Below are 27462 nucleotides of genomic sequence, written 5' to 3'. Positions count from 1 at the left end.
TTGAACCGGAATAAACCCGAACCAAAATTTCTGCAATTTCTTATTACGTCGATGGTACAGTTCAACCAAACCAAAGCATCGTAATTTCTAAATAGAACAAAATTTCAAATGTATAAATAGCTACAATAATATTATGGTTGCTACAAGAACGAAGTGAAGTATACATTTTAGATGCACATTGTCTCAAAGAGCTTTTATGCCTAAATCTAAAACAATGGAGTTCAGAACAAAAAAGTTGAAGGACAAAACTTTAGCTTCAGCTTCAAGGAAACAAAATCTCTAGACAAGATCAGCTGGCATCTCGCGGATTTTGGTACCGTAATGTCGCTCAATATCCTTAAGATCCTTCATGTCTGAAGATTTTACAAAGTTAATAGCAACACCTTCACGACCAAAACGACCCGCTCGTCCTATACGATGAATGTATAGCTCCGGGTTGTTGGGTATATCATAATTAATGACATGAGAAACCTAGTACATCAAGGTTTCTAATGTTAACATGAAAGTTTTTTGTGACATTGTCATTGATAGTTAAAAGGGAGAGAGAGAGAGAGAGAGAGGTAGAACATACAGTTTGAACGTCGATCCCTCGTGCCCATACATCTGAGGCGATTAAAACACGGCTTTTAAATGACCGAAACTGGTTCATGATTTCATCTCTCTCCTTCTGACGTTTGTCTCCATGCATTGATGAGACTATGAAATTGCTACTCCTCATCTTTTCAGTAAGCCAATCCACCTTTTGTAGATATAAAAAACGCAGATCAAAGGTATAAGATTATCAACAAAAGATATAGGAACCAAAGATTAAGAACATGAGTAACTGTATTTTACCTTTTGTCTTGTGTTGCAGAAGATAATAGCTTGATTAATAATAAGCCTTCCATAAAGATCGCAAAGAGTATCAAATTTCCACTCTTCTTTATCAACATCAACATAGTATTGTTTAATTCCCTATAAAACCAAAAGTTGTAACTTATGCTTTTCATGATAAAACTAAAACTTAAAGCATAAAAATGGCAGAAGAAAAACTTACTTCAAGAGTCAATTCATCAGGCTTCACAAGAATCCTCACAGGATCTGTCATAAACTTTTCTGTCATCTCCAAAATCTCTTGAGGAAGAGTAGCAGAAATCAAGCAAACCTATAAACCAACTGCATTAGCTTCACATTACCATAGAAACTAGAATCTAGTAATTATTTGAACAGTTGAGATTGAAACCTGAATATCGTGTGGAAGAGCTCTGTAAACGTCATAAATCTGGTCTTTCAAACCTTTACTCAGCATTTCATCTGATTCATCCAGAACCAAAAGTTTAACAGCTTTAGTTTGTAAACTTCCTCTCTTTATCATATCGTAAACTCGACCAGGTGTCCCAGACACAGCATGGACACCACGCTCCAGCTTCTTGATATCTTCTCCAATGCTCTTACCACCAATGCAGGCATGCGCCTGAATATTGGTATGTGCCCCAATAACCTGTATAGTCTTCTCTGTTTGTGAAGCCAACTCTCTTGATGGAGACAACACCAAGGCTTGAACCCTTGAAACCAAAAAAAGAAACAGGTATTGCAGCCTTAAAGTAAGTGTTCCGCAACTTAATTACAAGGCAAAATCATCAACAATAGACTACCAAGTGGATTAGTAAAAAAAAACAGAGATTGCAGCCTTAAGCAAGTATTCCTCACCCTAATCACAAAGCAAGATCAAGATTGCAGTGAAATTCTAAATTGGAAATCTGAATTAAGGTTTTCTTCGATCACAGGGAAAGAAAAGGACTTACTTTCTGGAAGAAGTGTTGACGATTTGACAGACGGAGATTGCAATCATGGAGGTTTTACCAGTACCAGACTGAGCCTGAGCTATAACATCTCTTCCTTTTAGAATCGGCACCAAGGCTCTCTGCTGAATCTCAGATGGTTTCTTGTAACCGTAGTCATAAACGCCGCGAAGAACTTTATCATTCATGCCCATGTCATCGAAACTCTTAATTGGTTTGATCCCTTTGGTGGTTTCGAATACCAAATTCTCGTCATCTAAAACTCCTTCCATAAGTCTCCACTCTGAATCTCTCTTTCTGACCAAAATCAAGACAAGTCAAATAGATTTTCTTATTGCAAGTTTTGGAGCTTGAAGACGAAAGTGTCGGGAGAAGGATTGTCCAAGAGAGATAAAAAGGGTTTTAGGGGTTCTGATTACCTTAAGAAGAAGAAGAAGACGAAGACGTCATCATTTTCGTGACAAGAGAAGGTCAACGAAGAAAGAGTTTTGTGGTTGAAGCCAATTGGGCCAGAAACTAAAGTAAAGCCCACTTAAGTATGGGTGTTGTTTGTTAAGTTAAAGCAAGGTAGAAGCCTTAAGTGGATTAGGGTAATAATGAGACATGAGTATAATGATGTAAGAGAACATTATCCAAAAAGATCTTTGGAGGAAAACGCTTCTTGTTGTCTCTCTAGAATACAGAAACCAAATCTGTATAAGAGATAGAGATCTAACCAAAGAGGTTAGATATGTGAGAATCCAACAAAATGTGTTTAATATAAAAAGATTTATTTAATACATACGGCGGCGACCACTGTAATCGACGAACTTCCGCCGCCAAAATTACACCTGTACCTTTTTATGGAATTTGTTTTTGATGAGACTACGAATAGATTATTGAGGAGAACCATAAAGTATTTAAGAAGAACAATCCAGCTCGTAATTAACTCAAACCAAAATACAAACAACAAAACTTGCAAAGCTAACATGCCTGAAATGTTAGGGAGCACCATTTTATGACATAAATAGAAAATAATTATCAGTATACAAAATAATACAAAATACTTGACAGCGACTTGGTGGAAGTATCCATCAAATTCGAAATAAACATGCTCATTGGTGATTTACATGTGGCTCTAAGCCTAACAGCCTCCGAAAATCAACTAATTTAACGACCAAAAGATTAACCTTAAACGAAAAGTTGAGCAATACCTTTCAAGTAATTAAAGAACAAGGACTTCACATGTGCTAGAGCATCTTGGTATTGCAACGAGTTCTGTAAGGAAGGCACACTTTGCCTTCTTCGTGTAGTGAACATTGAGCCTTAATTTCTTCAGGAGTGTTGAATTCGTCAGGAAATATCTTCCTAGCTCCATTTCTCCTTCATACCTTGGGATTGAACGTTTCAATTCCACAAACTTGAGCGATGATACCAAACACCGAGGCACTGTTGAAAACATCACATTTGGTTCTCTCTTCTCCTCATGACGTCCCATGGATTGCTTCTTGACCATTTCCTGCAAAAATAGGAACAAATAAAATAAAACAAATTGAGTAGAGAGATACATATAAGAGGTTATCACAAACAATATGTGTAAATAGGAGGGTTAAAGCTACTCATTAGTACCAATATGAGAGATTCTAGTTTTGGACAGCTCTCAAGAAGGGTTGGCAACATTTCAAGATCAGATATATAAAATCTAGCTTTCAAAGGGGAGAGGTAACGAAACTGACGCACTGGTCTTGACTTTGAGTACAGAAAGAATTCCTGGTAACATAAGTGAACAAAAAAACTTTTGTAGAGGAATATTTTTAAATAAATATGCTCAAACGTTGAGATGTATACCTTCCAAGTATTACTACTAATAACTAGATCCCTGACCCTCGAAATATCGATGAGGATATCTCGAATGACGTTTTTATGGTATCTCACACACTAGTAGAGAGGAAATCAATATCTAGTTTGGCAGGGAAACCCGAATTGATGATCTGAAAGTTCTTTGTTGAGTACATCTTAGCCCTCACACACTGGAGCAGAGGTGCATCAATCACAACATCAATAAACTCATTGACATTGATTCTCTTTAGCGTATGAGAGCGCAATTGTAAAACGTTTCTCTTAGGGTACGTAGTGCTGATGAGTGATGAGTATTAAATCTTCTAGAACTGGAGAGCCTGAGATAAGTGTCAGCAACGTGGTCTCATTAGAACAGCCCAACAGTGTCGCGCTGGTATATATGATTAATACAGACGTAAATGGGCTTCAAGCAAAAAGCCCACTATGAGCTTTTATATTGTGTTTGATACATACGACGGCGACCACTGTAATCGACGAAATTCCGCCGCCGAAATTACACCGCAGACCAAACCGGTTTCAAATTGGAGCATTTTACAGCTACACTTTAGATAGCTTGTGAAGAAGAAGACGGTACCACGAACTCAACAACAATGGTATCATCAATATATTCACGAATCTTCTCCTTCTGCAACTTCATCTGATCATCCACAGCTTCAATTTCACCAAAATCCCTAAAATACGAAATCGATCCAATAGAGAAACCTTTAGATCTCCCCGGAGAAAAGTTTTCTCCAACGGTAATCTGATCACATCCTTGAAATTTCTCCTTAATCACTTCCATAATCTCCAATTTCGCTTCATCGGAGACATTCTCTTTCAACTTGAGAAGCGTGATTTTACCAATTGAACCAGGAGGCGGTGCTAGGGTTCCGGGAACTTGATCGGCGATCCAATCAACGGCCATGATATCTTCGCGAATCGATTCAGATTCCTTGACAACACGAACGTGATCGGGATGGATTGCGTAAGCGTTGAGATCTTCCTTGGATTTGTAACGGCTATGAAGGACGTGAGTGAAGTCGGAGGCGGTGGTGGAGCTAAGGCGGTGGATAGAACCGCAGGAGAGGTGAAGCACCTGGTTGAGATTGACTAGTTCGTTGATTCCGTTGACCATGGAGTTTATCTTGCCGGAGTCAACGTCGTTGAGCTTGAATAGAACGACGTGCTCGACGATTGAAGACATGGTAACGACGACGGAGAGAGATGGATTGGTTTCGTAATTTTGGCCACTTATTTTTTCTTTAAAGAGAAATTGATTTTTTAACTGTAATTGGGCCTTAATGGGTAACTTAACGTAACGTTACAGGCCCATTATGTACCTAACATGTGTGTTTGTTTGTAGGGGAAAATGGAACCTAGGATTCTTGTAAAGTTTAATCAGCTTTGACATAAACGTACGATTACTAGCTTTATTATTTGGTTAGTTGATTATCTTTTTTTTTTTTTTGACATATTTGGATCGACAAGGTCCGATCCATAGCCAATCTCTACTACGCGGGGTAACGCGACTTAGTGGAGTCCGGTGAGGAAGGCGGAGTCAAGTGGTTAAGTCCACTTGACTAAAGGCACATCCCCGGTTAGTTGATTATCTTAGTAATGTATTTAATAATATTTTAACTTTATTTCATAGTTTAATGATTTTTTTGTGTTTATTTTGGGACGACGTATAATTAATAATACAAAGACAAAAAGCGAAAAACCAAAAGAAATTGATACGGACTCGAATCTAATCCTCATTCCAATGTGATTTGTAGCTTTTAGGTACCTAATTGGATTTTTGTTTGTACGTGTGTGATACTATGCACACGTGGGAGATCTCCCTTGCACACAAATATACGAATATACTAGCTAGTAACTAATATTATTAGGAGTGGACACTAGGCTAATATCCACTATTTTAAGGATATTTGTTACTTGATTTGTTTTATTCGGTTAATAAAACTTAACATTGTATTTTGTTTGTTGAAAAACGAGTATCCGTAGTTTCAAATACTTTGTCTTATTACTTGCTATTTGCGAGTTAATAATACTTTCAAATTACTTGTTGATTTATTTATTATGTTTTTACCTTCTTAAACTTACTTTACTTAGACCTAACTTTTAAATATTGGTCTAACAGTAATACAATATGAACTATATGTATATAAAATAGTAAAATAATAATGAGTAATAGGTCAAAAAAACCGGGTATTAGTTTTTTTTTTTTAATTATTTGTTACTTGGTTTGTATTTGCAAGTATCTTAATTATATTACTTGTATTTTTCTTTAACAACAATGGATACTTGTTTTTTCAAACGAATACGAGACAAATAACATGTACGGGACGAATAACGAGTATATATTAAACCCACCACCTATACGTAGGGTTATTACCTTAACTACTTTATGATGAGAATTATAATATTGTACGTAACCAATGGAAGAACTTCGTTAAGTATGAATTGAAATTAGGCAACCTTAGCCATATGAGCCTACATACTTGGGACTTGGGACTTAGGAGTAACCTAAGTTCCAAATGAGGACTAGTAGTAGTTAACTGCACTCTAAGAGCACGACGACGACAACATATTTGGGTGTTTCTCTCTCCAGCGGCGGAATTAGAGCGATAACACGACTTCCTTCGCATCCCACCTCCGCCGTCTCTCACGACGACGGAATCCGCTTCCGGTTCTCTTCAAAGGTCTTCTCCTCCTCATGGGGAAGAGCGGTCGCCCTAAGAAAAAGCCTCCGGGATGGGTGTCTCCGTCGGCTCACTCAAAAATTCCGTCCTCTCCTTCGTCTTCTAATTCACCAGCTTCCGGGATGGATAGCCCAGTCTCTCCCTCGTCGGTAGCTCAGTCTCCTCCGGTCGACAGTGCCTTAACTGAAGCGCAGTCTTCAGTCTCAGCTGCTGTTGTTGAATCCGGTGTCTCCAAGGCAAAGCTTTCTTCAGCTCTGCTCTCACGGGATGCTCTTGCGAGTGCTGGTGTCACACCACTCCCTAAGCAGTCCGGTTCTCTCATGTCGGAAGAAATGCTTCCCCAAATTGATGCTTCCCTCAAGGTCTCTGCGAAAGTTGTGTCTACAACAGACCCAGAAGTTGTTGGATCTATGAAAAATAAATCAGCTTCTGCAAAAATTGTTTCTGCAATGGACCCAGTGGCTAGTAAAAACCTCTCGGATGCTGCGAAAGTTGATATTTCAACGGACCCAGGTAAGGAAGAGAGCAAATCTGTCTCCGATAATTGGCTTAAGCTTTTTAAAGGTCCCTCTAGAGCTCTCTCGAAGAAAGGTAAAGTCTTTTCTCTGCCATCCGGAGAATCGTGTGTTGAAATCCCCAATTCGGTAATTGCCAAGCATCAGAAGTCTTGGGATTCTTTCATCTTAGGACAATTCTATGCGGATCCTCCTTCTCAAGGAACAATCCACACGATTGTAAATGGTATTTGGAGTCGTCAGTTTAGAGATGTCTCTGTCTCAAAGGTGGAAGGGAATGCGTTCCTTTTCAGGAATATAAATGTCCAAACCAGAACTCGTTTTTTTAAGCAGAGGCTTTGGAATATTGAGGGCCAAACAATGTTCGTCGCTAAGTGGAAACCAGGAACGGTGCCTGTAAAGCCTAAACTTTCTTCTGCTCCGATCTGGTTAGAGCTTCGCGATGTTCCTCTTCAATTCTTTAATGATGATGGCCTTGAGTACATTGCTGGCCAAGTTGGTGATCCAAGGTTTCTGCATCCAGACACAATCAAAAGAACAAATCTTGAAGTTGCCAAAGTATTCACCATTATTGATCCAAGAAAGCCTCTCCCTGAGGTAGTAAATGTGAGGTTCCAATCTGGAGATATCAGGCGTGTCAGGATTTCCAGCCCGTGGATGCCTCCAATATGTTCTCTATGCAAAGAGGGTTGGCCATAGCGCGAAGCGCTGTACATCAGCCCCTATCTCCTGTTCAGGCTGTAATTCTTCTTCCCATTATGTGGATGCTTGCCTACGCGTGAGAAAAAAGAAGAAAAATCTTGCGTATAGGATAAAACCAGCGGTTGTTGATCCATCCCTTCTCTCAATTGTGCCGACTACATCAATTGTGCCGACTAGTTCAGAAAAAGTGTAAAGAGCTGCCTAGAGTGGAGAGCAAGGCTCCTGTTATATGTCGGTCATAATCCTAACGACTGCTGGTGGTGGTCAACTGGTCGGAATATGCGCTCGAATGCTTCTTCTAGGGTCTCGGCTGCTGATCCAGATTCTTCAGATGTGTACTCAAGTGAGTCTCTTTACAGTGATGATGAAGGAGAAGATTATGATAATTATGGGTTCACAGAATTGGTGTCGAAGAGGCATCGTAGAAGTGAGCGAGGCAATGGCCTCAAAATCCATTAATATCTATGTGTATAGATATCTTTTGTTGGAATGTCTGAGGCTTTAATAAGCTATCCCACCGTACCGGATTTAAGAAATGGCTTCGAAGAAATAAGCCAATTTTTGGTAGTCTAATAGAAACTCATGTGCAACAGCCCAAGAAGGATAAGTTTGTAAGTCAGCTTATGTCGGGTTGGTTTTGTGAAGATAACTATAGGTTTTCGGAGCTCGGGAAGATTTGGATCCTTTGGCACCCCACTGTTAATGTATCTATTATCTCCAAGTCTCTGCAAATGATTACATGTAAAGTTGAATTACCTAATACTACGCAACCGCTGGTGGTATCTTTTGTGTACGCGTCAAATGAAGATTCTGAAAGGTTGTTGTTATGGGAGGAGATAACTGAGTTATCTCAGAATATTGTTACTACTGGTAAGCCTTGGACGGTTCTGGGAGACTTCAATCAGATTCTCAACCCCTCTGAGCATTCCAAGTTGGATGGATTTAGTATTGATAGAGAAACTTCAGATTTCAGAAATTGTCTTTCTTCTGCATCTCTACCGGACGTCACTTTCAGAGGATGCTCTTATACTTGGTGGAACAAAAGGAAGGCTGATCCCATTACAAGAAAGCTTGATAGAGTACTGGTAAATGATGCTTGGTTAGGGGAGTTGCCGCTGTCTTTTGCTTATTTTGGGGAGCCAGACTTCTTTGACCATGCAAGTATCTCTATAAATTTTTCGGTTGCCTCCTCATCTCAAAAGAAGCCCTTCAAGCTGTTTCCTTTCCTCCTGCATAATCCTGATTTCTTAGCTTTGGTGTGTAGCAACTGGTTTACGTTCAACTTTGTTGGTTCTGATATGTTCAGAGTATCAAAGAAGTTGAGAGCTCTTAAGAAGCTTATTAGAGATTTCAGTAGGGATAACTACTCCGGCATTGAGAAGAGGGTTCAAGAAGCTCATGATAAGCTGATTGTGGCTCAAAGAAATATGCCTTCCAATCCTTCAACCTGTAATGCAAATCTTGAAGTTGAAGCTCAGGGACATTGGGAATTTTTACACAAAGCAGAGGAATTGTTCTTCAGGCAAAGATCAAATATTACTTGGCTGAGCGAGGGTGACAACAATTCAAGGTATTTCCATAGAATGGTGAACCAAAGAAAGTCTATTAATCACATCCACTTTCTGGAAAATGCTGTTGGGGATAGGATTGACTCTTCTCAGGGAATTCAAGATGTTTGTGTTTCGTATTTTACGGATCTGCTGGGTAGTGAAGTCTCTGCCCCTTTGTTTATTCAAGAGGATATCACCAACCTATTGGGGTTCAGTTGCTCGGCGGACCAACATCAGTCCCTTAAGGAGCCTTTCACCAGTGAGAAAATCAGGGATGCTTTTTGTTCCCTTCCAAAAAATAAATCTAGTGGCCCTGACGGCTACCCTGCTGAATTCTTTGTTGCCTGCTGGAGTATTGTTGGTGGAGAGGTTACAGCAGCTATCAAAGAATTCTTCTCTTCGGTAAAGCTTCTTAAGCAATGGAATGCCACTCCTTGGTATTGATTCCTAAGATCCAAAACGCTTTTAGGCCTTCGGAGTTTAGGCCTATCTCTTGCTTGAATACTATTTACAAGGTTATTTCAAAGCTTCTGGCCAACAGATTGAAGTGTCTGATTTCTGAAGTGATTTCTCCTTCGCAATCAGCTTTTATCCCAGGAAGGCTCCTTTCATAAAATGTCTTGCTAGCCACTGAGATAGTGATGGATATAATAGAAAAAACATTGACCCTAGAGGTATGCTCAAAGTGGATCTTCGCAAAGCTTTTGATTCCATTTGGTGGGATTTCATCATTTCAGCCCTCAAGGGAATCAATGTGCCAGAGCAGTTCTTATTTTGGATCAAGGAGTGTATCTCTACTCTGACTTTCTCGGTTTTAATCAATGGAGTCTCAGGTGGTTTTTTCAAAAGCAAGAAAGGTCTAAGGCAAGGTGATCCGCTCTCGCCTTCTCTCATTGTCCTTGCCATGGAGGTTTTCTCTAAGCTTTTACTCTCAAGATACAATTCTGGTTATATATTCTATCATCCCAAAACATGAGGTTTGAACATTTCGCACTTGATGTTTGCGGATGATGTGATGATTTTTTTTATGGTGGAAGCTCATCCCTTCATGGGATTAATGAGACGTTAGAGGACTTTGCGGGTTGGTCGGGTCTGAGCATGAATAAAGAAAAAACAGAATTATTTCTTCTGGAGTAAATGATGTTTAGTCCATGGGAATTGCAAACTATGGGTTTCCTATTGCTTCTCTGCCAATCGAAAGCTAAAACTTTCTGAGTATGCACCTTTGGTAGAGAAAATCAAAGCAAAATTCTTGAGCTGGACTGTCACTTCCCTTTCTTTTGCAGGAAGATTACAACTGATTGCCTCGGTCATCACATGTGCTGTTGTGTTCTGGATGTCCACATTTATTTTAGCTAATGGCTGCATTAGAGAAATTGAATCGCTTTGCTTTAGATTTTTGTGGTCTGGAGGTATTGAGAGTCATCATAAAGCAAAAGTGGTTTGGTCAAAGGTTTGTTTGCCAAAGTCTGAAGGTAGTCTTGGCCTTAGGAAATTCTCTGAGTGGAATACTTCTCTCAGCCTGAAGTTCATTTGGTTGTTATTCTCTAATAGCGGTTCTTTATGGGTCGATTGGCACATGTTTCATCATTTACATACCCGGTCCAGATTTTGGTTTATTCATGAAGGTATAAATGACACATGGAATCGGAAGAGTTTGTTGCAATTGAGGCCCTTAGCACAAAGGTTTATCAAGTGTTCAATTGGTAATGGCTCTTCGGCGAGTTTTTGGGGAGATGTTTGGATGCCTTTTGGCCCTCTTATCAGTTTCTTGGGCAGCGATGGTCCCAGTTGTTTAAGAATTCCAATTAGAGCCACTGTGGCTGACGCAATTGTTGATTACTCTTGGACTTTGCCGTCTCCGAGATCAGATTCTACTTTGGCTCTCTATGCCTTCCTTACTACTGTTTCACTGCCGCTACAATTGAATATTGAGGATTCTTATGACTGGGTATTGGATAATGTAGCTAGCGTTGGTTTCTCCTCTTCTTTAACTTGGAATTCGATCAAGCATAGGGAAGCTGTTTTGAGTTGGGTTCTGTCAGTTTGGTTTAAAGGTGCTACACCGAAAAATGCTTTTAACATGTGGATTTGTCAACTTGATCGACTCCCTACATGCTCTAGATTGCTCTCTTGGGGTATGGTAGTGCCTCCTAATTGCTGCTTGTGTTCTGGTCCGCTTGAGACTAGAGATCACTTGCTCCTTTCTTGCAGTTTCAGTCAATCTCTCTAGAATCTGGTGCAAACAAGACTCAGGCTTTCCCCAAGGCTCTTCCTTGCTTGGGAAGATCTCATCAACTGGACCATGATTAAATGCAGAACTTCTCCTTCGATTCTAAGGATGCTAGTGGCGCAGGCTACAGTTTATGCGATATATATGGAAGCAGCATAATAATATCTTTCACAACCAGCAGGTGATTCCTCCGCTTAATATCTTTAAGCTTATTGACCGGAAGATCATCAATACCATCAGCGCGAGAAGACACAGGAAAAACTGTAGAAATCTAATGGGTCTTTGGATCATTTGAGAATCTGTCTTATCATTTTTTTTTTTGCTTCCTTGTTTTTATCTTTTTTACCAAGGAACCAAAAGCTTAGGTAATCAACATGTAAACCCAAACAATCTTCATTTTATATGATATTTACTAACTTAGCAAAAAAAAAAAAAAAAAAAAAAAAAAACCTAAGTTCCAAATACGCAGTTAAAAATTGTTTGAAAATTAACTTTTTATTTTGTAAAAGTATTTTGGGTAGAAAAAGGTTACCATTGATTGGCATTTAATTAACAAGGTTTCGTGTACAAATGAAGTGTGATTAATTGATAAACAAAAGAGTAAAATATTACCATGAAATAAGAACTTATGCAGAAAATTCATAATCAAAATTCCATCAGATTAAATGATCATATTTAACACATGTAACAAAGCTACACATTGGAAAAAAACGATAAAATTAATAAATACTCCCTCCGTTCTTTTATAAGTGATGTTTTAAGATTCTAATTTTGTTCTTAAATAGATGATGTTTTCAGATTACCAAAAAAAAAATAGATGATGTTTTCAATTTTCAATTCAAAATTAATTATTTTTTATTGGTTTTGACGATTTTATTCTGTAGATTGTTTTTTTTATTGGTTGATTAGAGAATAAATGATGTTTTAGTTTAGAAATAAACAAAAATTAAATGATTTCTTAATCTGTATGCATTCTCTTAAAACATCACTTATAAAAAAACGGAGGAAGTATGTAATTGTAAAATCGGAAAAACGGTCTATTTCCCCCCGAGAACTATCGTATCTGGCCAGATAAAGCCCGATTTTTGACCTCTGTCTATATACCCATGAAACAGAAGTTAAATGTTTATTTCCCCACCAATTGAAAGTTTGAGATCTTAATGTCCATGAATCCTGGTTTCGACGGTTTAGTGCGTAAACCCGAGACGGAACCATATTTCGGTCGTAACTCAACCAAAAAAAAAAACGATTCCTTATTAAAAACCCGACCCATTGTCGTTGTCTTCCCAAAAAGAAAAATCCCCAAATTCAAAATTAAGAACCCTAATTTTCGAACTCTCAATTTTCGAATTGAAAACCCAATTTCCAGTTTAGAATGAGCAACCTATCATCCAGTTCGACGGGATCAACGGGACCACGTGGAAGAGGAAGAGTGGTCGGAGTGCCAACAAGATGCTGGTGCGGGGAAGGAATCGTGGCACTCAATTCAAAATCCGATCCGAATCCTTGCCGGAGATACTTTCATTGTGGTTTTTCTGCAAAAAATAGGGTAATTTCAATCCTCTATTTCATCTAATTCCTATGTTTTCATATTTTAGATTCTTGTAATCTTGAAAAAGATCATTGTTCATGTGTTGATGAAGCTAAGGAACGATGATCACGTTTTTAAATGGGTTGATGAAGCTTTGATCAATGAGATAGATACATTGACAGCAAAGCATGGTGAAATTGAGAAGGAGCTGAAAGAGCTTAGAAGAGAGAGGTTGGAGTTTGAGAAGATGGTTTCTGAGAAGGTTGAAATGAACATGGAGAAGGAGTTGAATGAGAAAGTAGAAGAAGCTTTGTCTGAAGCGAAAACAAGCAATAAGAAGATGATGATTGTCGTAGTGTTAGGGTGTATGATCATGATCGGATTCTCTAAACTTGTAGGATGAATGTGTTAGGTTTGGAGTTATGATCTTGGTATGTTTGGTGAATGTATGTTTGTTCTAGCTTTGTGGGATTTGTGTTTGTACGTTTATGTGTTTAAGTTAATGACAATGCATGTTCTTATTAGAGAAATTAGGAAGAAAGCAATATCCAAATTTAAACATTCCATTCAAAATAAAGAAGTTAAGGATACAAATAAGCCAACAATCAACCGAAAGATTCAAAATAAAGAAGTTAAGGATACAAATAAGTCACTGTGGTCGAAAATTACATCAGAGACAACCACAATATAAGTACCCTATGTCTTCTACCCTAGTTCTTCTAAGCTATGACTACTAGATCAAGCTTGAGTGAGTGAACCTTGACTTGGTTCAGGCTGAGATGGCTGCGAAGAAGAAATTGAAGCCTGCAAAAGAAGACTAAGTGTTACCATAATCCAACAAGAGAGAACCAAAATGTCATAGATTATCTAACCACAAACCTTGTCTTTCTTATGGTGTCTTGAATTATGATCAGCTGCCTCACAAACTCTACAATGCATAATTCTTTTCTTAGCCTTTGGCTGCTTCTTAGTAGGAGACTCATTCACACCCTTTTTCCTTTTCTTCTCAGCCTTTGTCATCTTCTTTTCTTCTTCTCCTTCTGGTGGCTCAGATACATACACTCTCGGACGATTACTCTCGGGCCAGAACTTAGGACCCCTTTGTGGAAAGAGGCCATCCGTGTAATTCTTTTTCCATATTGCTGTCCTAAACCATTGACATACAAAGTTCTCTGGTTCAAGCTTCTTGTGGAGGATGACACCATATGCACGCTCACACGGGATTCCACAAATTTGCCACTTGATGCAGGTACAAGTGTAAGCCTTCAAGTCTACACGGTGAAGATCTCCACCATGCCTGACTATATGCTTTAAAGTCAAAAGTAGCTAAGGTCAAAATCAGAGAAATCAGAGAAATATATGCTTTAAAGTCAAAATCAGAGAAATAACAAGGCTTAATAGAGTAGCTAACCTGTGTGAGTATGGGATTCAACAGACCTTTTGGCAATCCTCACCATTGTATGCTTTAAAGTCAAAATCAGAGAAATAACAAGGCTTAATAGAGTAGCTAACCTGTGTGAGTATGGGATTCAACAGACCTGTTGTTGTCAACGTCCTCACAGAAGCTGCCTATCTTTTGGAATGCCCTAACCCAACTCCTAGGATTTGTCTTCATCACAGACTCATAGACCTTAGTGTCATAGCACCGTATCTTCTCCAAATGCTGCTTATACTCATGCTCATTATAAGACCAAGCCAAATTCCATAGCAGTGGTTTTATCCTTGTTTTGCTGCCATAAATCTTCTTCAAGTTCCCATAGATGTGTTGTACACACATCCGATGCTCTATCTTGGGTAACTCAAGCTCAACCGCTTTGATTAAACCCTAAAACAATAAAATCAGACAAACATTAGATAACACTAAACAGACACAAATGACAATAAAACAAATACAAGACAAGGTAAGCTACCTTTTGCCTATCTGATATCATGATGAAGCCTTCACCATCCCTTAATCCGAAGTCTTCTTTCAGCAGCTTAATAAACCACACCCAGTTTTCTGTGTTCTCTACTTTAGCAACTCCCCAAGCTATAGGATATATGCGATTGTTTGTATCCCTACCTAAGGCTACAAGTAACTGTCCCTTAACCTTATTCTTTAGAAAACAACCATCAATGCCTATTAGAGGCCTACAAGACTCCTTCCATGTCCTTCTAAGACTGTCAAAACATACATAGAACCGATTGAACATGTCTTTACCTTTAGCACTCGTGAGACATTCAACTTCAACCCGTGAATCCTTGTTTGATTTAACTATCTCAGCCGCATAATCCCTTAATCTTGCAAATTGATCATCATACTCTTTCTCAATCCATTGAAAAGCCTTCTTTCTCGCAGACTGACATTGATTCCTAGTGATACTAATCTTCCATTGTTCCATAATTATTTCTTCAATCTTTGCGGGCATGTAAAATTCAGGACTATCCCTAATCTTATCAACAAATAACCTAGCTATATGTGGCACCTTAAACATCTAAAATTCTCCATTAGGGATACAGCTATGTGTGTCAACAAACTTCATAATCTTCCACATATTATCACTCTTGAGAATGGCCGCATAAACTTTCCACTCACACTTAGCTCCACCTTTTTTCCCATCACAACCAACACATATGAACCCAATTTTATCGGAATCATACCTGTACTGCTTTATATTGCAGCCGGTTCTGAGAGCGTAATCAACTACCGCCTCTTTGAACGCAACCCCACTGAAAAAACTCTGCTTGTGGTACAAAAACCCATCACCACGCCTGATATATGTGTGTCAAATCTTCCAGAACCGTCGGCGTTTTCCTCATCATCACTCTCCGGGTACACATCGTGGCGAATTGGTGGTTCGTCGGTCCACTCCTTTAGCAGTTCTTCCATGTGAAACTCATCTCTGTCTTCAGCTTCGGGATCGACATCACCAACAAGATCAGGGTCGTGAAGGGCTAACAACATCGTTCAAATTCGGGGAAAAGTGATTTGGGGATTCTAGGGTTCGTCGAGAGCAATTCAATTTAGGTTTTAGTTTTAGGTTTCGATTTGTTTTTTGGGTAATGGGTCATAAACGGGTTGTTAATTGGGTTAAGGCTGGTTCTAATTAGGTTAACGTGGTTCAAGCATCGGTTTGGTATATAGTAAACCAATTAAACCCAGCACTATGGGGTTTTAAATCTCTAACTTAGGATTCATGGACATTAAGATCTCAAACTTTCAATTGGTGGGGAAATAAACATTTAACTTCTGTTTCATGGGTATATAGACAAAGGTCAAAGATCGGGCTTTATCTGGCCAGATACGATAGTTCTCGGGGAAAAAATAGACCGTTTTTCCTGTAAAATCTCCTAAAATATACTAGCCAAACATTTATGATTTTTTCTACTGCAGATTCTCCCATCTATGTTGTACGTACATTCTCAAGTGACCTATTAATTGACGTAGAAACGAATAAATAATGCAGGTAGAGTTTCTAGTTCTCAATCATGAGATTCGTACGTCATTTTAGGATTTATCCACATTATTGAAGTCTGAAGATTTTATAACAATAATTCGAAAAGAAATTAATGATGGGAAAAACGAATTATTAAATCACGTAGATATTATCAACGTAACGTAGCTATTGTGTCAGTGTCGTCATATTCTTACCTACTCTATATATAGATATATAGTTTTATACATTCGTTATAAGTTATAATTATTAATTTTGCTCTTAAAAGGAAGTGTGGGAGAGAAAACAAAAAAAAAGAAAAGAGAAAAATGATGAAAAAAGCCGCACGAGTCCTTTCATTGGATTCCCTTTGGAGATGTTATCGTCAGTTCCGACACTTTGGCCATCCCTTGGTTAAACTGACATATCCTTCGCCTATTTTTTTTTACTTAGAAACTAAATTCAATCTATATAATTACAGTACAAATAAGGTGATTTGACAATGTCTTTATTTTCCAAATAGATTTACGCAGTAATATTTCAATTTTTATAAACTTTATATCCAATAAGAAACAGTTGAATCTTTTTATAACTTTGGATTATATCCAAAACTTTTGTGTACATATTATTCTGCATCCACTATATATTTTTTTGGCTTTGTAGACCTTTTTTTTTCTTTCGCACTTGACGCATTTTAAACTTGGATCAAAAATTTTGAATTTGAGCTCATCACTCTGATAAAACTGGTGTCCTTTCATGAATTTCTTATGTACCCAATAAAAATGAAATAGATTCCAAGTACTTTAATTTTTATGCAATTCGTGTTGGTTGAGGTTACAAATAAATTATTGAGGAGAACCATAAAGTATAAGAAGAACAATCCAACTCGTAATAAAACCAAAATACAAATATCAGATTCAAAACTGCAAAGCTAATTAACAAGCCTGAAATGTTAGGACGCACCATTCAGTTACAAAATTAAAACACAAAATAACTAACTAAAAAAGAGAGGGTATTTGATTGATAATACCCTACCACAAATTCAAACTCACCTAATTCAAAATCATCCAAAAGAGTAGGAAAAAAAAAGAATGATGAAGAAAAGCAAAATATTAAGAAGCAAAACCTCACACTACACTCTCTATAATATACTTTAAATATTATTGTATTTGAATCAAACTAGAAACTAGATATTGATACCATGATAATAATCACAAAACCCTAATTATAAACTTAACTTATTTATTGATTTGTTGACCAAGTGCGAAAACGAAGAAGAGTTCTACATCCGGAGGAGCAAAGAAAGCGATTTGTCTCCTCCTCAAAGAACAGTTTTGCGCCACCTTTTGCTTCTTCGGCGCCGGCGGACACGTCAGCATCTCCGGTATTCGTGACTTCTCAGATTTCGGAGTACAACATCCACTCTCTACTGGAATCGAAGATGGCGTGACCATTGATGTGGGAGAAGTAGATGTTGATGACGTTGAAGTGACGTCACTATTGGTACTACATGGAGGAGATGGGTTCTTGAAATGGCTTCTTTTTCTTCTTCTTGTAGTTGTTTTTTTTATTGGTTTCTTTCCTTTTGATGCCATTTTTGAGACCAAAAATAAGAGAGAGAGAGAGAGAGCAAGAAAAAAAATGGAAATGGGTGAATGTGAATCTATATTTGAAGAGTGTTTATAAACCTTAGTGGAGTTTTACTTTAAATTAGTTCTTAAATTTTGACTGGAAAAAGTTTCTATCAGAGGAGAAGAAAAAGCCAAGAAAGAAAAAGGTAAAAAAAAGAAGAGATTGCTTAGTATTTGGAACTAAAGAGAAAGGGTTTCTTTTTGATGGACGATCAATGCATGTAAGTCACTGTGAAATGTGAAATGGGTACGCTTTATTTTCTTCTTTTCATTTAAATATTGAATAATATCAATATCTATGCTTAGAAGACCAAAATATTAAGTATCTATCCATGTTTTTTAATTAATTAAGTAGATAAGAGAGAATGATATTTTTACCATTTTACCCTATTTCTACACACCTAATTATCTGTTTTTCTTTCAAATCCTCCCCTTTCCAAATCTTCTTCTTTCTTCATCGTCACCCCTTTTTCTTCACAAACAGATTTTATATCTAACTCTTCATTTGGTTCATCAAATTCATCTTTTTGATATGTAACATACAATCATCACCAAATAATTCACAAAAATAGAGAGAATCTACACGCGTTTGGGATGGATTAAACTTTTAATTTGAAGAATTTAGGATGAAAATTATGGTTTTGTAATTTAAAATGAAGATGGAGAGGACGAAGATAAAGGAAATAAGGAGGAGAGAAGAAGAAGAGAAAGTGGTGAGGTGATCATGGGATGGAGTTGCAGGTGACAATGGAAGAAGAAGAAAATTTGGGAAAATGACGACAGAGGAGGGTACTCGAGAAGAGAAGGAGATTTTATTACTTTTTACGTCCACGATAACACATAAGTTAACCGTGATAAACAAATTATCATGATAAATAAATATGCTAATGCATAAGTTAACGATGCTAATGCATAAGTTAACTGTGATAAACAAATTATCATGATAAATAAATCTGTTAATGTATAAGTTAGCGGTAATAAATAAATTATTAAAATAAATAAATATTTTATTATATAAGTTAGTTGATAAAAATCATATGATAAATATTTTAGTACGATAAATATAAGTTAACCATATAACTTTTAAAGTTACCGTGATACAATATGATTTATCCTGTTATTATTTTTGTCAGCGCTCACAAATAATTGAGGGTGGTTTGGGTATTAATTGGGTCAAAGAAAAGAGAACTAATTAAAAAATAAGTAGGGATAGATTTTTAACTTTTCAGTCTTCTATGCATATCAATTAATATAACTCTTAAATATTCATAGAAGAAAAATATATATACATGATAGTGTTTTAGAATTATCAATTATCTCCTCATTTCACAGTCGTTTTTCAATATTAATATCACTTTAATTTCCATCCATTTTTTAGAAAATACTATTTATACGATTAACGCAATGTGATTTTCTTAATAATAAAATATTTATCAAGAATTTGTTCCTAATGTGATAGTATATTTGTAAATGATATTTGAAAAAAAGGTTTATATTATATATTATTTAATTGGTTGTCTCCTAATAAGCTAAAAGAATCTAGATGAATATATCAAGAAAAAGAAGATAAAGAAAAACAAACCAGCATGTAGATCTCCTTTTAACATGTACCAATAAAATAATTTCAACAATATTAAATTAAGAAGAAAACACTTTTCTCAAAGAAGATGGTATCAAATTACGGAAGAAATTATCTGTTGTGTTGTTATTTCGAATGCATGTTAAGTTTGCGGTAAAAGACAAACACTATATATATTTGCTATAACATTATTATTATTATTTTATTTTTTTGCTAGGAAGCCATTTCAAGAATCCATCTTAACATTACTTGTAGATTTATATACTCAAATGCATATGTGAAGAAGTTAATTATTAAATGTTAACAGTATAAATGTTCACATGCATATACTATTTTCAATAATAAATTCAATTACATCCCACAACTTATAGAACATTTGAACATATATGTATTAATTAGTAATTTTTTTAAAACAAGACAACAGTATGGGAAAGGAAAATATACTTAAAGGAAGAGAGAGGTCCCGAGAGAAGAGTCTCAAATTTGATGATTAAGATGTTTTTGTCTTCAAAAACACTTTGGAGGTATTTAGGTTGTAATTATAATTGTTGCATATTGTTTATAGCCTTACGATATTTTTTCTTAATAAAATGATAAAGAACTGCATATTCCATGAAGAATAAAATATCATTTAACTCAAAAACTTTGATGCAATAATATAAACTCACGTGGGATGGGATGGGATGGGATTTAAATTCAATGCATGGGGTTTCTACACTTCAACTAACCCTATTCTTTTAACCAACTAACCCTTTTTGGGTTTAGTTGAGATTCTTGTCTCTGCAATTTTTTAAAAATGTATATATAAAATATGAATTTATACAATTCAGCTGGTAACTGTTCGATTTTTTTAAAAAAATTTACGAGAGAAATTAATATGTATATATAGCATACAGTTGTGTATATGTATATATAGAGATTTTTCTTAACAATTTGAATTTATACAGTTGTGGTAACTGTTCGATAGTCGATACAATTTTTTTTTATATACGAGCGAAATATTTTATAGCAAAAAAAAAGCTACACAGTAGTCGAGGCTGGATCTTATCAGGGGATCCAAAACATAGGATTCACTGTGCACATACGGCGAGTTAGATTCTCAAAGGCCATTTTACATAAAGACAAACATATTAGTAATTTAGTATAGTATATTACACAGGCAGCTAGTCTTTTTCTGATTTTGATTTTATGTTTTGTCACGAAAGTTGATAGGTCATGCGTCATTTGAATGTCAAAATGCGAAAATAAAAGATTAATTTGGGACATTACCATAAATTATTGGTATTGACGAGAAAAAAAAAAATTACTTATACAAAACTCAGATGTTTTTAAATGTTGATATAAACTGAGAGATTACAAAATACAAATAAGTGAAGTTCTTTCAAGGCAAAAAGAAAAAATAAAACAAATATGTGGTGGATCTAATCTAAAATGTATCACAACTCACAAGTAATAGTACAACTCTTTCTCACTGCTTTCACCTGCATACACAAAAAAAAACTGTTTTGTTAAACAGAACAGAACATCACATCATTGGTAAGCAAATGAATAAATCCTAAGGCAATGATTTTAAAATGCTCTGATCAAGTGTTCGGTGTACGCGGTTCCAGTTTCAGTTTTGGCCATTTTCGAGTAACTAGAAATGAAAAGAACGAGCCCAAGAAAGCAAGTACCTGTTGAATCATAGGTGTGTCTCTGGAACAGGAGAGATAATAGATGATCATGATCATAAACTCTAGGCTCTGTCTCTCTTTTGCTATATGCTGAAATTTGAATCAAACCTAAATCACTACTGATATGTTCAATGTTGTATGGGATTGGGAAAAGTAATGTCTCTGTGTTTAGTAATTATCGCCAAAAGACATGGACTGGCCTAATACGGTTCTGATGCGAATCTGCAAAGCCAAAGAGATTGAAAGAACATAACTGAGTCAATGATAAGAGATAAAGTATACAAGGTAACTAAAAGAGCAATAAAATTGTACCTTAACATCGAGGCAAGCGTCATTGACCATGTTTTTTAACTGGGGAATGACACCCGCATTCCGTAATTTCACATGCCGATCAAATGCACCTGGACTTGAAGGACTAATGAGGTTTATGATTGTCCAGACTGTTGCTGACCGTAACTGGCTCTCGTCGCTCTGCAGAAAGTTAAGCATGAAATTCTCTGATTCAGCTTTGGCTTGGGGAAACAGTTGCTGCATAACCGCTTCTTTATGTAACTCAGTCCCACTCGCTACATTCGTGAGCACATACATTCCCTAGGGAAAGAAAAACATTTTATATCAGAGATTTTGTTAATCTATTTATATGGTAATACTTTTTCACTTTTGTCACCTGTATTGCCATTTGAGCTTGTGGAGCTTTCCTCAATTGCCTCCCAACAGTATCTAAGATAAGACCATCTTCATCAAATACAAACTCGATTGAGCTGATACATCCGTCAACAAGATTACGGAGGAGGGCCAAAGCTTGTTCTTGTACTGGGGGCTCAGGATCTGAGGGCAATGAGTTTGTTTGTTAGTTGACAAAAGAAATTTCATAAAGATGAATCATATGATTTTGGTTTGAGGTTTCCAAAGAATGATTTACCACTAATGAGGCAAGCAAATCCTTGAGCCTTGACGTCTGAATAAAAGAGTTCTTTACGTTTATTGTCGGCAAGGAACATGAGGTTCCTTAAAGCCCGTAAAGCGCTACACCGAGCAATTGGATCCATTGATTTTGATAACTCAATAAGCTGTTTTATCCCTCCATACTCGATAAAAGATGACTTCGGTGATGAAAAATCCAATACTATATTGCTCAGAGCACCAAGAACTGCAACCTGCTCCACAATATATAGGTACATATACATTCAAATCGGTTATGTCGTTTGCTTCTAAAGAAGAAAACCACATCGGAAACTAAGTCAAAGAAATGCGGCATCTTATATGACACAGTACCTGGACAGAGGAAGATGGATCATGCAATAACTGAACCAAAGGAAGCATAGCATGATCGCTGTTGAATCTTCCTGCACTCAAACTCTAAATGACACTTCTCAGGGAACTTACCACTTAATACAAAACCCACTGAATTACTAATAACATGCTAAATGTATAATGTGAACTAACCTTGACTGATTGAGCGGCGTTTCTAAAGCAAATGCACGCCGCAGCTCTTACATCAGCATCTTTGTGTCTTAGCGCATTAGTCAGCAGGTCTAACACCTAGTAGAAGGAAAACAAGACAAACCAATTTAGCACAGATAAAAAATAAATACTAAACTACCGAATATCAAATCAGAAAACGGCATGTGGAAACAAACCTGCAATGACAGGAAGCTACACCTGCAATCCTCCAGCTTTGAGCACAATTCAGCTAGAGACAAAAACAAACCCTGAAGACGTCTAGGCTGGAGCTCACTACCTGTCTTCAAGATGTCAACAATATTCTTGATCGCATCAGCCTCGTAAGCTAACTGTTGTAAATCCTCTTTTTCCGCAATAAGACAAGATAAACCCAAGGCAGCATCATCTCCAGATTGACCAGGGTCATTAAGAAGCTCAAGCAGAGTCGTTATCAAACTCGATTTGGTTCCCATGTTTACGAAATAAGACGGAGAAGTGTTGTATATGACAACTAAGCAGAGACAAGAAAGCAGCCTAGTCCTCGGATACCTATCCTTTGTTAACTCAGTCACGGAATTAAAATATTTCCCAGACTCAAGTCCAACAAAGTCCGAAACAGCTTCAGGATTATTCTTCAAAACCGTCGCTAAAGATTCAAGACAAGCTTCTCTTTGGCTAAACGAACCATCAAGAAGGATAACAAGCTTCTCCAAGACACCAGCTTCACAGAGAACCCGTTGCTCTACACTTGTTCCACAAGCATGAGCAATAATGCTCGCACCAAGCCCACTAACATTCTCATTCTCGCTATTCAACAACGAGAAAAGAAACTCCATGTTTTTCTCTTGAAGAAAATCATACTTTGGAGCTTGATTAGATTGAAATATCATTCTAAGCGAACGAGCCCCTGCATCTACTACCTGAAGAAGAATCATAAACATGAAACAGAAGCAATAAGGAAACGATAAGAAAGCAACACAAGAGAAGAATCTACCAAGAGAGGATCAACAAAATTCTAAAGGCCAATGCTTTAATTCATCAGATGCAGACAATTCAAAAGGTGAAAACTTTAACCACAAGTCCCAAACTAATAAAGATCAGACAGAGTAATTCCAAATCATTCAAGCTTCTTGTCAAAGACCCACAAGTAATTCTAATGTAATTTCGAATCTAGACACAAATTTGTGGGAAAATAATTAGACTTTTAACAAAAAGTCAATAACTTTATAAAAATCTAACCTTTTCGTCAGGATTAGTAAGAAGACGAAGAAGATGAGGGAAAACGCCGGCGTCAAGAACAGCTTGAACTCCGGCTTCAAACCCACAAGCGAAACTCCCAAGAGCCGCCGCAGATTGGACGAGGATGTTATTACATTTATCAGAATCGTCAGCATCAGCGAGAACAGAAGCTATGGCGGGAATAGCTCCGAGTTTGAGGAAAGAGAGCTTTTTTGTACGATTTCCGATAATCTGGTTTTTGACCTCACGAAGGGCCTTAAGCTTGACTTCAGGGTCAGAAGAAGCGAGACGAGAGAATACATCGGCTTGACGATTGTTACCGGAGACGGAGGAGGAGGAGGAAGAAGCGGAGGAGGTGGTGGTAGGCATGGCGGAGATTTAGTTTCTCCGGTAAATCGGAAAAAGGGAAATTGAGTTTTGGCTTAGATTGGAAAAGAATGGCAGAGGAGTTTCCGTAAAGGTTTCCACTTTTTTTTTTTTGGTTTTGATTTTAATTTCGCTAATAAAGATTGGATTTATTTATTTATTTTTGTTTTTAAACTAATAATTGAGGGTCGCTATGAGCCAATCATGTTAAAGAAGAGAGTTTTCTAAACATAGTCCCTATTAGTTTTTTTAATTTTTTTATTTGAGAAACTTTACGATATTTATTTTTATAAGTATCGATACGATTTATTTATGTGACTACATTCATAAAAAAAAAACATTTATAAAATATAAAAGGATGAAAGAAAACATCTAACAAGAGTAGCAGCAGTAAAATCTCAATATAGAATTATTTGTACTCTTTGTATTTTTATTTAATTATAAGCTCATTAGAAATAAAGGTTTAAGAACAATTAAAAACATGTTCATCCCTTCAAAATACATTATTCAGCTCCTAAGAAAAGACCAAGGTCCTGTTCCTGTCCCAATCCTGTTATAGTCACATTCACATTCTGTTATAAATTGAGTTTTTACCTTTTTACTACAAGAAACAGATAGTTTCATAGAGAGTTTTACCGCCAGAATCCAACGCCTGCTCTGAGACTCATGTAAATGATGAGACCAAACCAAAGTCCAATAAAACCATGAGTCGATGAGAGAAAGAGCAAACACAAGATGCTAATTATAGCCACCATCACTAATGAAGCTGCGGCGTAACCGAAATCGGATGCTCCAAAGTTAACTCCATCGAACACAAACGCTAAGGCATTGATAGGTTGTGTCTGCCACAAACTTTAGTAAACATTAAACAAGAACCGGAATTAGCCACAATGTTACGACATAATCTTGGTTTGAGTAAAGGGATTAAGGGGATCATTTATCACCGGAAGGCCTATGCTAATAAGGCGTAAGACTTCATCGTCTTTCGTAAATACTCTTGCTCCAAAATGCAATGCTGCTCCACGTATAACCGCGAGTAGAAACCCGAGAACCAATCCCAACTATCAAAAGATTTAGTATCCTTTTTAAATGTTTTTTCTTATGGAATTGTAAAATACAAAGCAGAAATTGTGTGTACCTGCAGTACACGAGAAGCGGTAGCTGCAGCTCTTTTGTAGTCTTTGTTGGCAAAAGCGCTCGCTAGTATTGCCTTCAGAACAAAAACACTTGTTAAAAATTTAAACCACACGCTCAATATATCGAAAAAAGATGCAATGAGTAAAGAGATCATGTGGTAAAAACCTGGCCAGCTACAGCAAAACCATCTGCAAGAAGTGAAGTAGCTAACCAAACCTGTAAGCAAACTTGGAAAGCTGCCATGGAAATCGATCCTTCTCGTGCAGCTAGTGACGCGGAAAGAGTCACGCAGAATGTTACTGCGATTACTCTCATTAGTAGAAGCAAGCCTGAACAATAACCAAATGGTGTTATTTTATCATAGATATCATTATGAACACACTGGAAATTTTCAAAGTATTTACTATACCATTTTTCATGAATCTAAAGAGTTGAAGATGTTTGGTACTCATGTTAAAGATATCAACTTGACCCATCAGTTTCCACAAAAGTATTCCACACATAAGGTATCTAAAAATGAACATATAAACCGGTAGTAATTTAAAGCAGATGTCAATTTGAGATTAACCAAGCTTCAAGTGAAACTAAACTCACTGGGATATAACATGAGCAATGGCTGCTCCTGTTACGCCTAGACCGAAAAAGAATATGAATATTGGATCGAGTATTATATTTGTAGCATCTCCAATCACTGCATAGGAGATCATTTATAAAAATGGATCATCAGTTTTTTTCTGTTCATTGACTTTGATCACGTTAAAAATATGACATTACCAGTTGCGTATAATGGAGTTGTCGTGTCTTTAAATCCGCGGAAAACACCTTGTGTCGCTAGCGAGAGAAGAACAGCGGGTGCGCCAAGTGATCTTAAAGATAGATATCTCTGAGCAGGTCTCAGCATTGGAGAATCCTGTGAAAATTTAAACCATGTTTAGAAGATTTTTAACATCATAACATCAAAAAGATCCCGAGAGATCGATGCTTTACGTGTTTAACTCCCATGAAACTCAAGAGAGGTTTCCCTGAGGATATAAGAAACATAGCTTGAAGAAGGCCAAGAATGCCTCCAATGATCAAAGCAGATGAAGCTGATGGAATAATTCTTTTCTTGATTGGAGATTTAATTACTAACACTTAAGATACCGCTACTACTGGTTTTCGATTCATCTGATATAGAATCTGAAAGGAAAATCAAAGAAACTAGTGATCATTACTTTAAAAAATTAATATAAAAGCAGAGAAGGAATTGACTACATACCTTCATTGTTTTCAGGAATAAGTTCTTGAGTTTCCTCCTTTGTATTGTTATTACCATCTTCAAAACATTCTTCATGATCTTGGACTGTGTTTTGCTGAGAGCTACAAGCATCTTCCTCTGCTACAAAGGAAGTTGTGATGCTCACGAGCGGGAAAATAGCGATTCTTGAAACTTGGTTGAACAAAGCAATAGAAACTCCAACTGCAGCAAGCTCTACAGGACCTATAAATCATCACCAAAACAACCAATAATTTCCATTTTGAAACAAAATTAAGCAAATGAAAGACTTTGCTGTTGTTGTTGTTACCGATTTGTCCTATGAAGGCTGTGTCAACTAGAGATGCAATAGGATCAGCGGTTAGAGCAAGTGCTGCAGGGTAAGTAATTCGCGCTATTTCCAAACCGAGCTCATTAAATTTCAAAACTGACCTGATACATCAATGAAAACCAATTTTAAGTTTCTGTCTAATCATGACTACAAACAGATTTCTACAAGAAAATGTTTTACCTGAAATCACTAAAAAAGATGTACAGAGGGTTTCTTGGAAAATCTGTGTTGTAGACATTTTCAGACATCATTAACTGAGAGATGTTACTAAAGTTTTCACAAATATGTAAAAAGAATGTTTGCAAAATCAGACATATATATGAAAATGATTCTCAGTTAGTTGGATGGCATTTCATTAGATGCCCTTTAGATTCTCCCAAGAAAAAAGAGAGTTTATACATTTCAGTTTCATCAAAGTAATATCATTAAGTCAAACTCGAATTTAGCCTTGAATCAAAGGCTAAAACTTTTCTCCTCTTCAAATAGAGAAAAAGAAATTAAAGAAGAGAAATTTAGTTACAACAAATGTTCTAACACTGAAAGTTTGGTTAACGTCAATTACC

The 27462-nt window shown here is 36.8% G+C and overlaps 5 protein-coding genes and 3 pseudogenes across 5 annotated transcripts; 1 reads left to right on the top strand and 7 right to left on the bottom strand.

Moving 5' to 3' along the window:
* Nucleotides 1-84: 84 nt before the first annotated feature.
* On the bottom strand, nt 85-2295 carry LOC9327698 (DEAD-box ATP-dependent RNA helicase 34). The gene is made up of 7 exons (XM_021011652.1): nt 2201-2295; nt 1785-2078; nt 1223-1544; nt 1037-1144; nt 835-954; nt 572-739; nt 85-471 (listed from the first exon to the last, which is right to left on the bottom strand). Exons 2-7 carry the CDS (start codon nt 2051-2053, stop codon nt 280-282), a joined length of 1179 nt encoding a protein of 392 aa, XP_020867311.1. The 5' UTR covers nt 2054-2078; nt 2201-2295; the 3' UTR covers nt 85-279.
* A 246-nt stretch (nt 2296-2541) lies between these two features.
* Nucleotides 2542-4025, bottom strand: LOC110224749 (F-box/FBD/LRR-repeat protein At1g51370; the record flags this gene model as incomplete). The annotated part of the gene is given in 4 exon segments (XM_021011654.1): nt 2542-3279; nt 3390-3695; nt 3698-3910; nt 3912-4025. Coding segments are annotated over 4 exon segments (927 nt in total), but the record flags the coding sequence as incomplete, so codon positions are not given.
* On the bottom strand, nt 3946-4840 carry LOC9330374 (stress-response A/B barrel domain-containing protein DABB1). Its single transcript, XM_021011653.1, has one exon. The coding sequence runs from the start codon at nt 4801-4803 to the stop codon at nt 4165-4167; it is 639 nt and encodes a 212-aa protein (XP_020867312.1). The 5' UTR covers nt 4804-4840; the 3' UTR covers nt 3946-4164.
* A 6311-nt stretch (nt 4841-11151) lies between these two features.
* On the top strand, nt 11152-11596 carry LOC110224462 (annotated as a pseudogene).
* Nucleotides 11597-13069: 1473 nt separating this feature from the next.
* Nucleotides 13070-15816, bottom strand: LOC110224461 (annotated as a pseudogene).
* A 1199-nt stretch (nt 15817-17015) lies between these two features.
* On the bottom strand, nt 17016-18065 carry LOC9327696 (cyclin-dependent protein kinase inhibitor SMR9). Its single transcript, XM_021013554.1, has one exon. The coding sequence runs from the start codon at nt 17838-17840 to the stop codon at nt 17484-17486; it is 357 nt and encodes a 118-aa protein (XP_020869213.1). The 5' UTR covers nt 17841-18065; the 3' UTR covers nt 17016-17483.
* A 2655-nt stretch (nt 18066-20720) lies between these two features.
* On the bottom strand, nt 20721-24285 carry LOC9327695 (armadillo repeat-containing protein 8). Its single transcript, XM_002891587.2, has 9 exons — nt 23811-24285; nt 22769-23491; nt 22575-22670; nt 22404-22487; nt 22051-22285; nt 21796-21956; nt 21441-21719; nt 21129-21350; nt 20721-20936 (listed from the first exon to the last, which is right to left on the bottom strand). The coding sequence occupies exons 1-8, from the start codon at nt 24177-24179 to the stop codon at nt 21297-21299; spliced, it is 2001 nt and encodes a 666-aa protein (XP_002891633.1). The 5' UTR covers nt 24180-24285; the 3' UTR covers nt 20721-20936; nt 21129-21296.
* Nucleotides 24286-24369: 84 nt separating this feature from the next.
* LOC9327694 lies at nt 24370-27264 on the bottom strand (annotated as a pseudogene).
* Nucleotides 27265-27462: the final 198 nt, after the last annotated feature.

The sequence above is a fragment of the Arabidopsis lyrata genome (genome assembly GCF_000004255.2).
Source record: "Arabidopsis lyrata subsp. lyrata unplaced genomic scaffold ARALYscaffold_1, whole genome shotgun sequence".
Lineage (NCBI taxonomy): Eukaryota > Viridiplantae > Streptophyta > Magnoliopsida > Brassicales > Brassicaceae > Arabidopsis > Arabidopsis lyrata.
This window is presented reverse-complemented; position numbering and strand designations above follow the sequence as displayed.

Coding starts and splice junctions, on each gene's coding strand:
- LOC9327698 (XM_021011652.1), bottom strand. CDS start 2,053: ATGGAAGGAGTTTTAGATGACGAGAATTTGGTATTCGAAACCACCAAA. Junction 740..834: donor TCTGCAACACAAGACAAAAG/GTAAAATACAGT, acceptor TATCTACAAAAG/GTGGATTGGCTTACTGAAAA. Junction 472..571: donor GAGGGATCGACGTTCAAACT/GTATGTTCTACC, acceptor TTGATGTACTAG/GTTTCTCATGTCATTAATTA.
- LOC9330374 (XM_021011653.1), bottom strand. CDS start 4,803: ATGTCTTCAATCGTCGAGCACGTCGTTCTATTCAAGCTCAACGACGTT.
- LOC9327696 (XM_021013554.1), bottom strand. CDS start 17,840: ATGGCATCAAAAGGAAAGAAACCAATAAAAAAAACAACTACAAGAAGA.
- LOC9327695 (XM_002891587.2), bottom strand. CDS start 24,179: ATGCCTACCACCACCTCCTCCGCTTCTTCCTCCTCCTCCTCCGTCTCC. Junction 23,492..23,810: donor TTACTAATCCTGACGAAAAG/GTTAGATTTTTA, acceptor ATTCTTCTTCAG/GTAGTAGATGCAGGGGCTCG. Junction 21,351..21,440: donor ACGCTTGCCTCGATGTTAAG/GTACAATTTTAT, acceptor TTGGCTTTGCAG/ATTCGCATCAGAACCGTATT.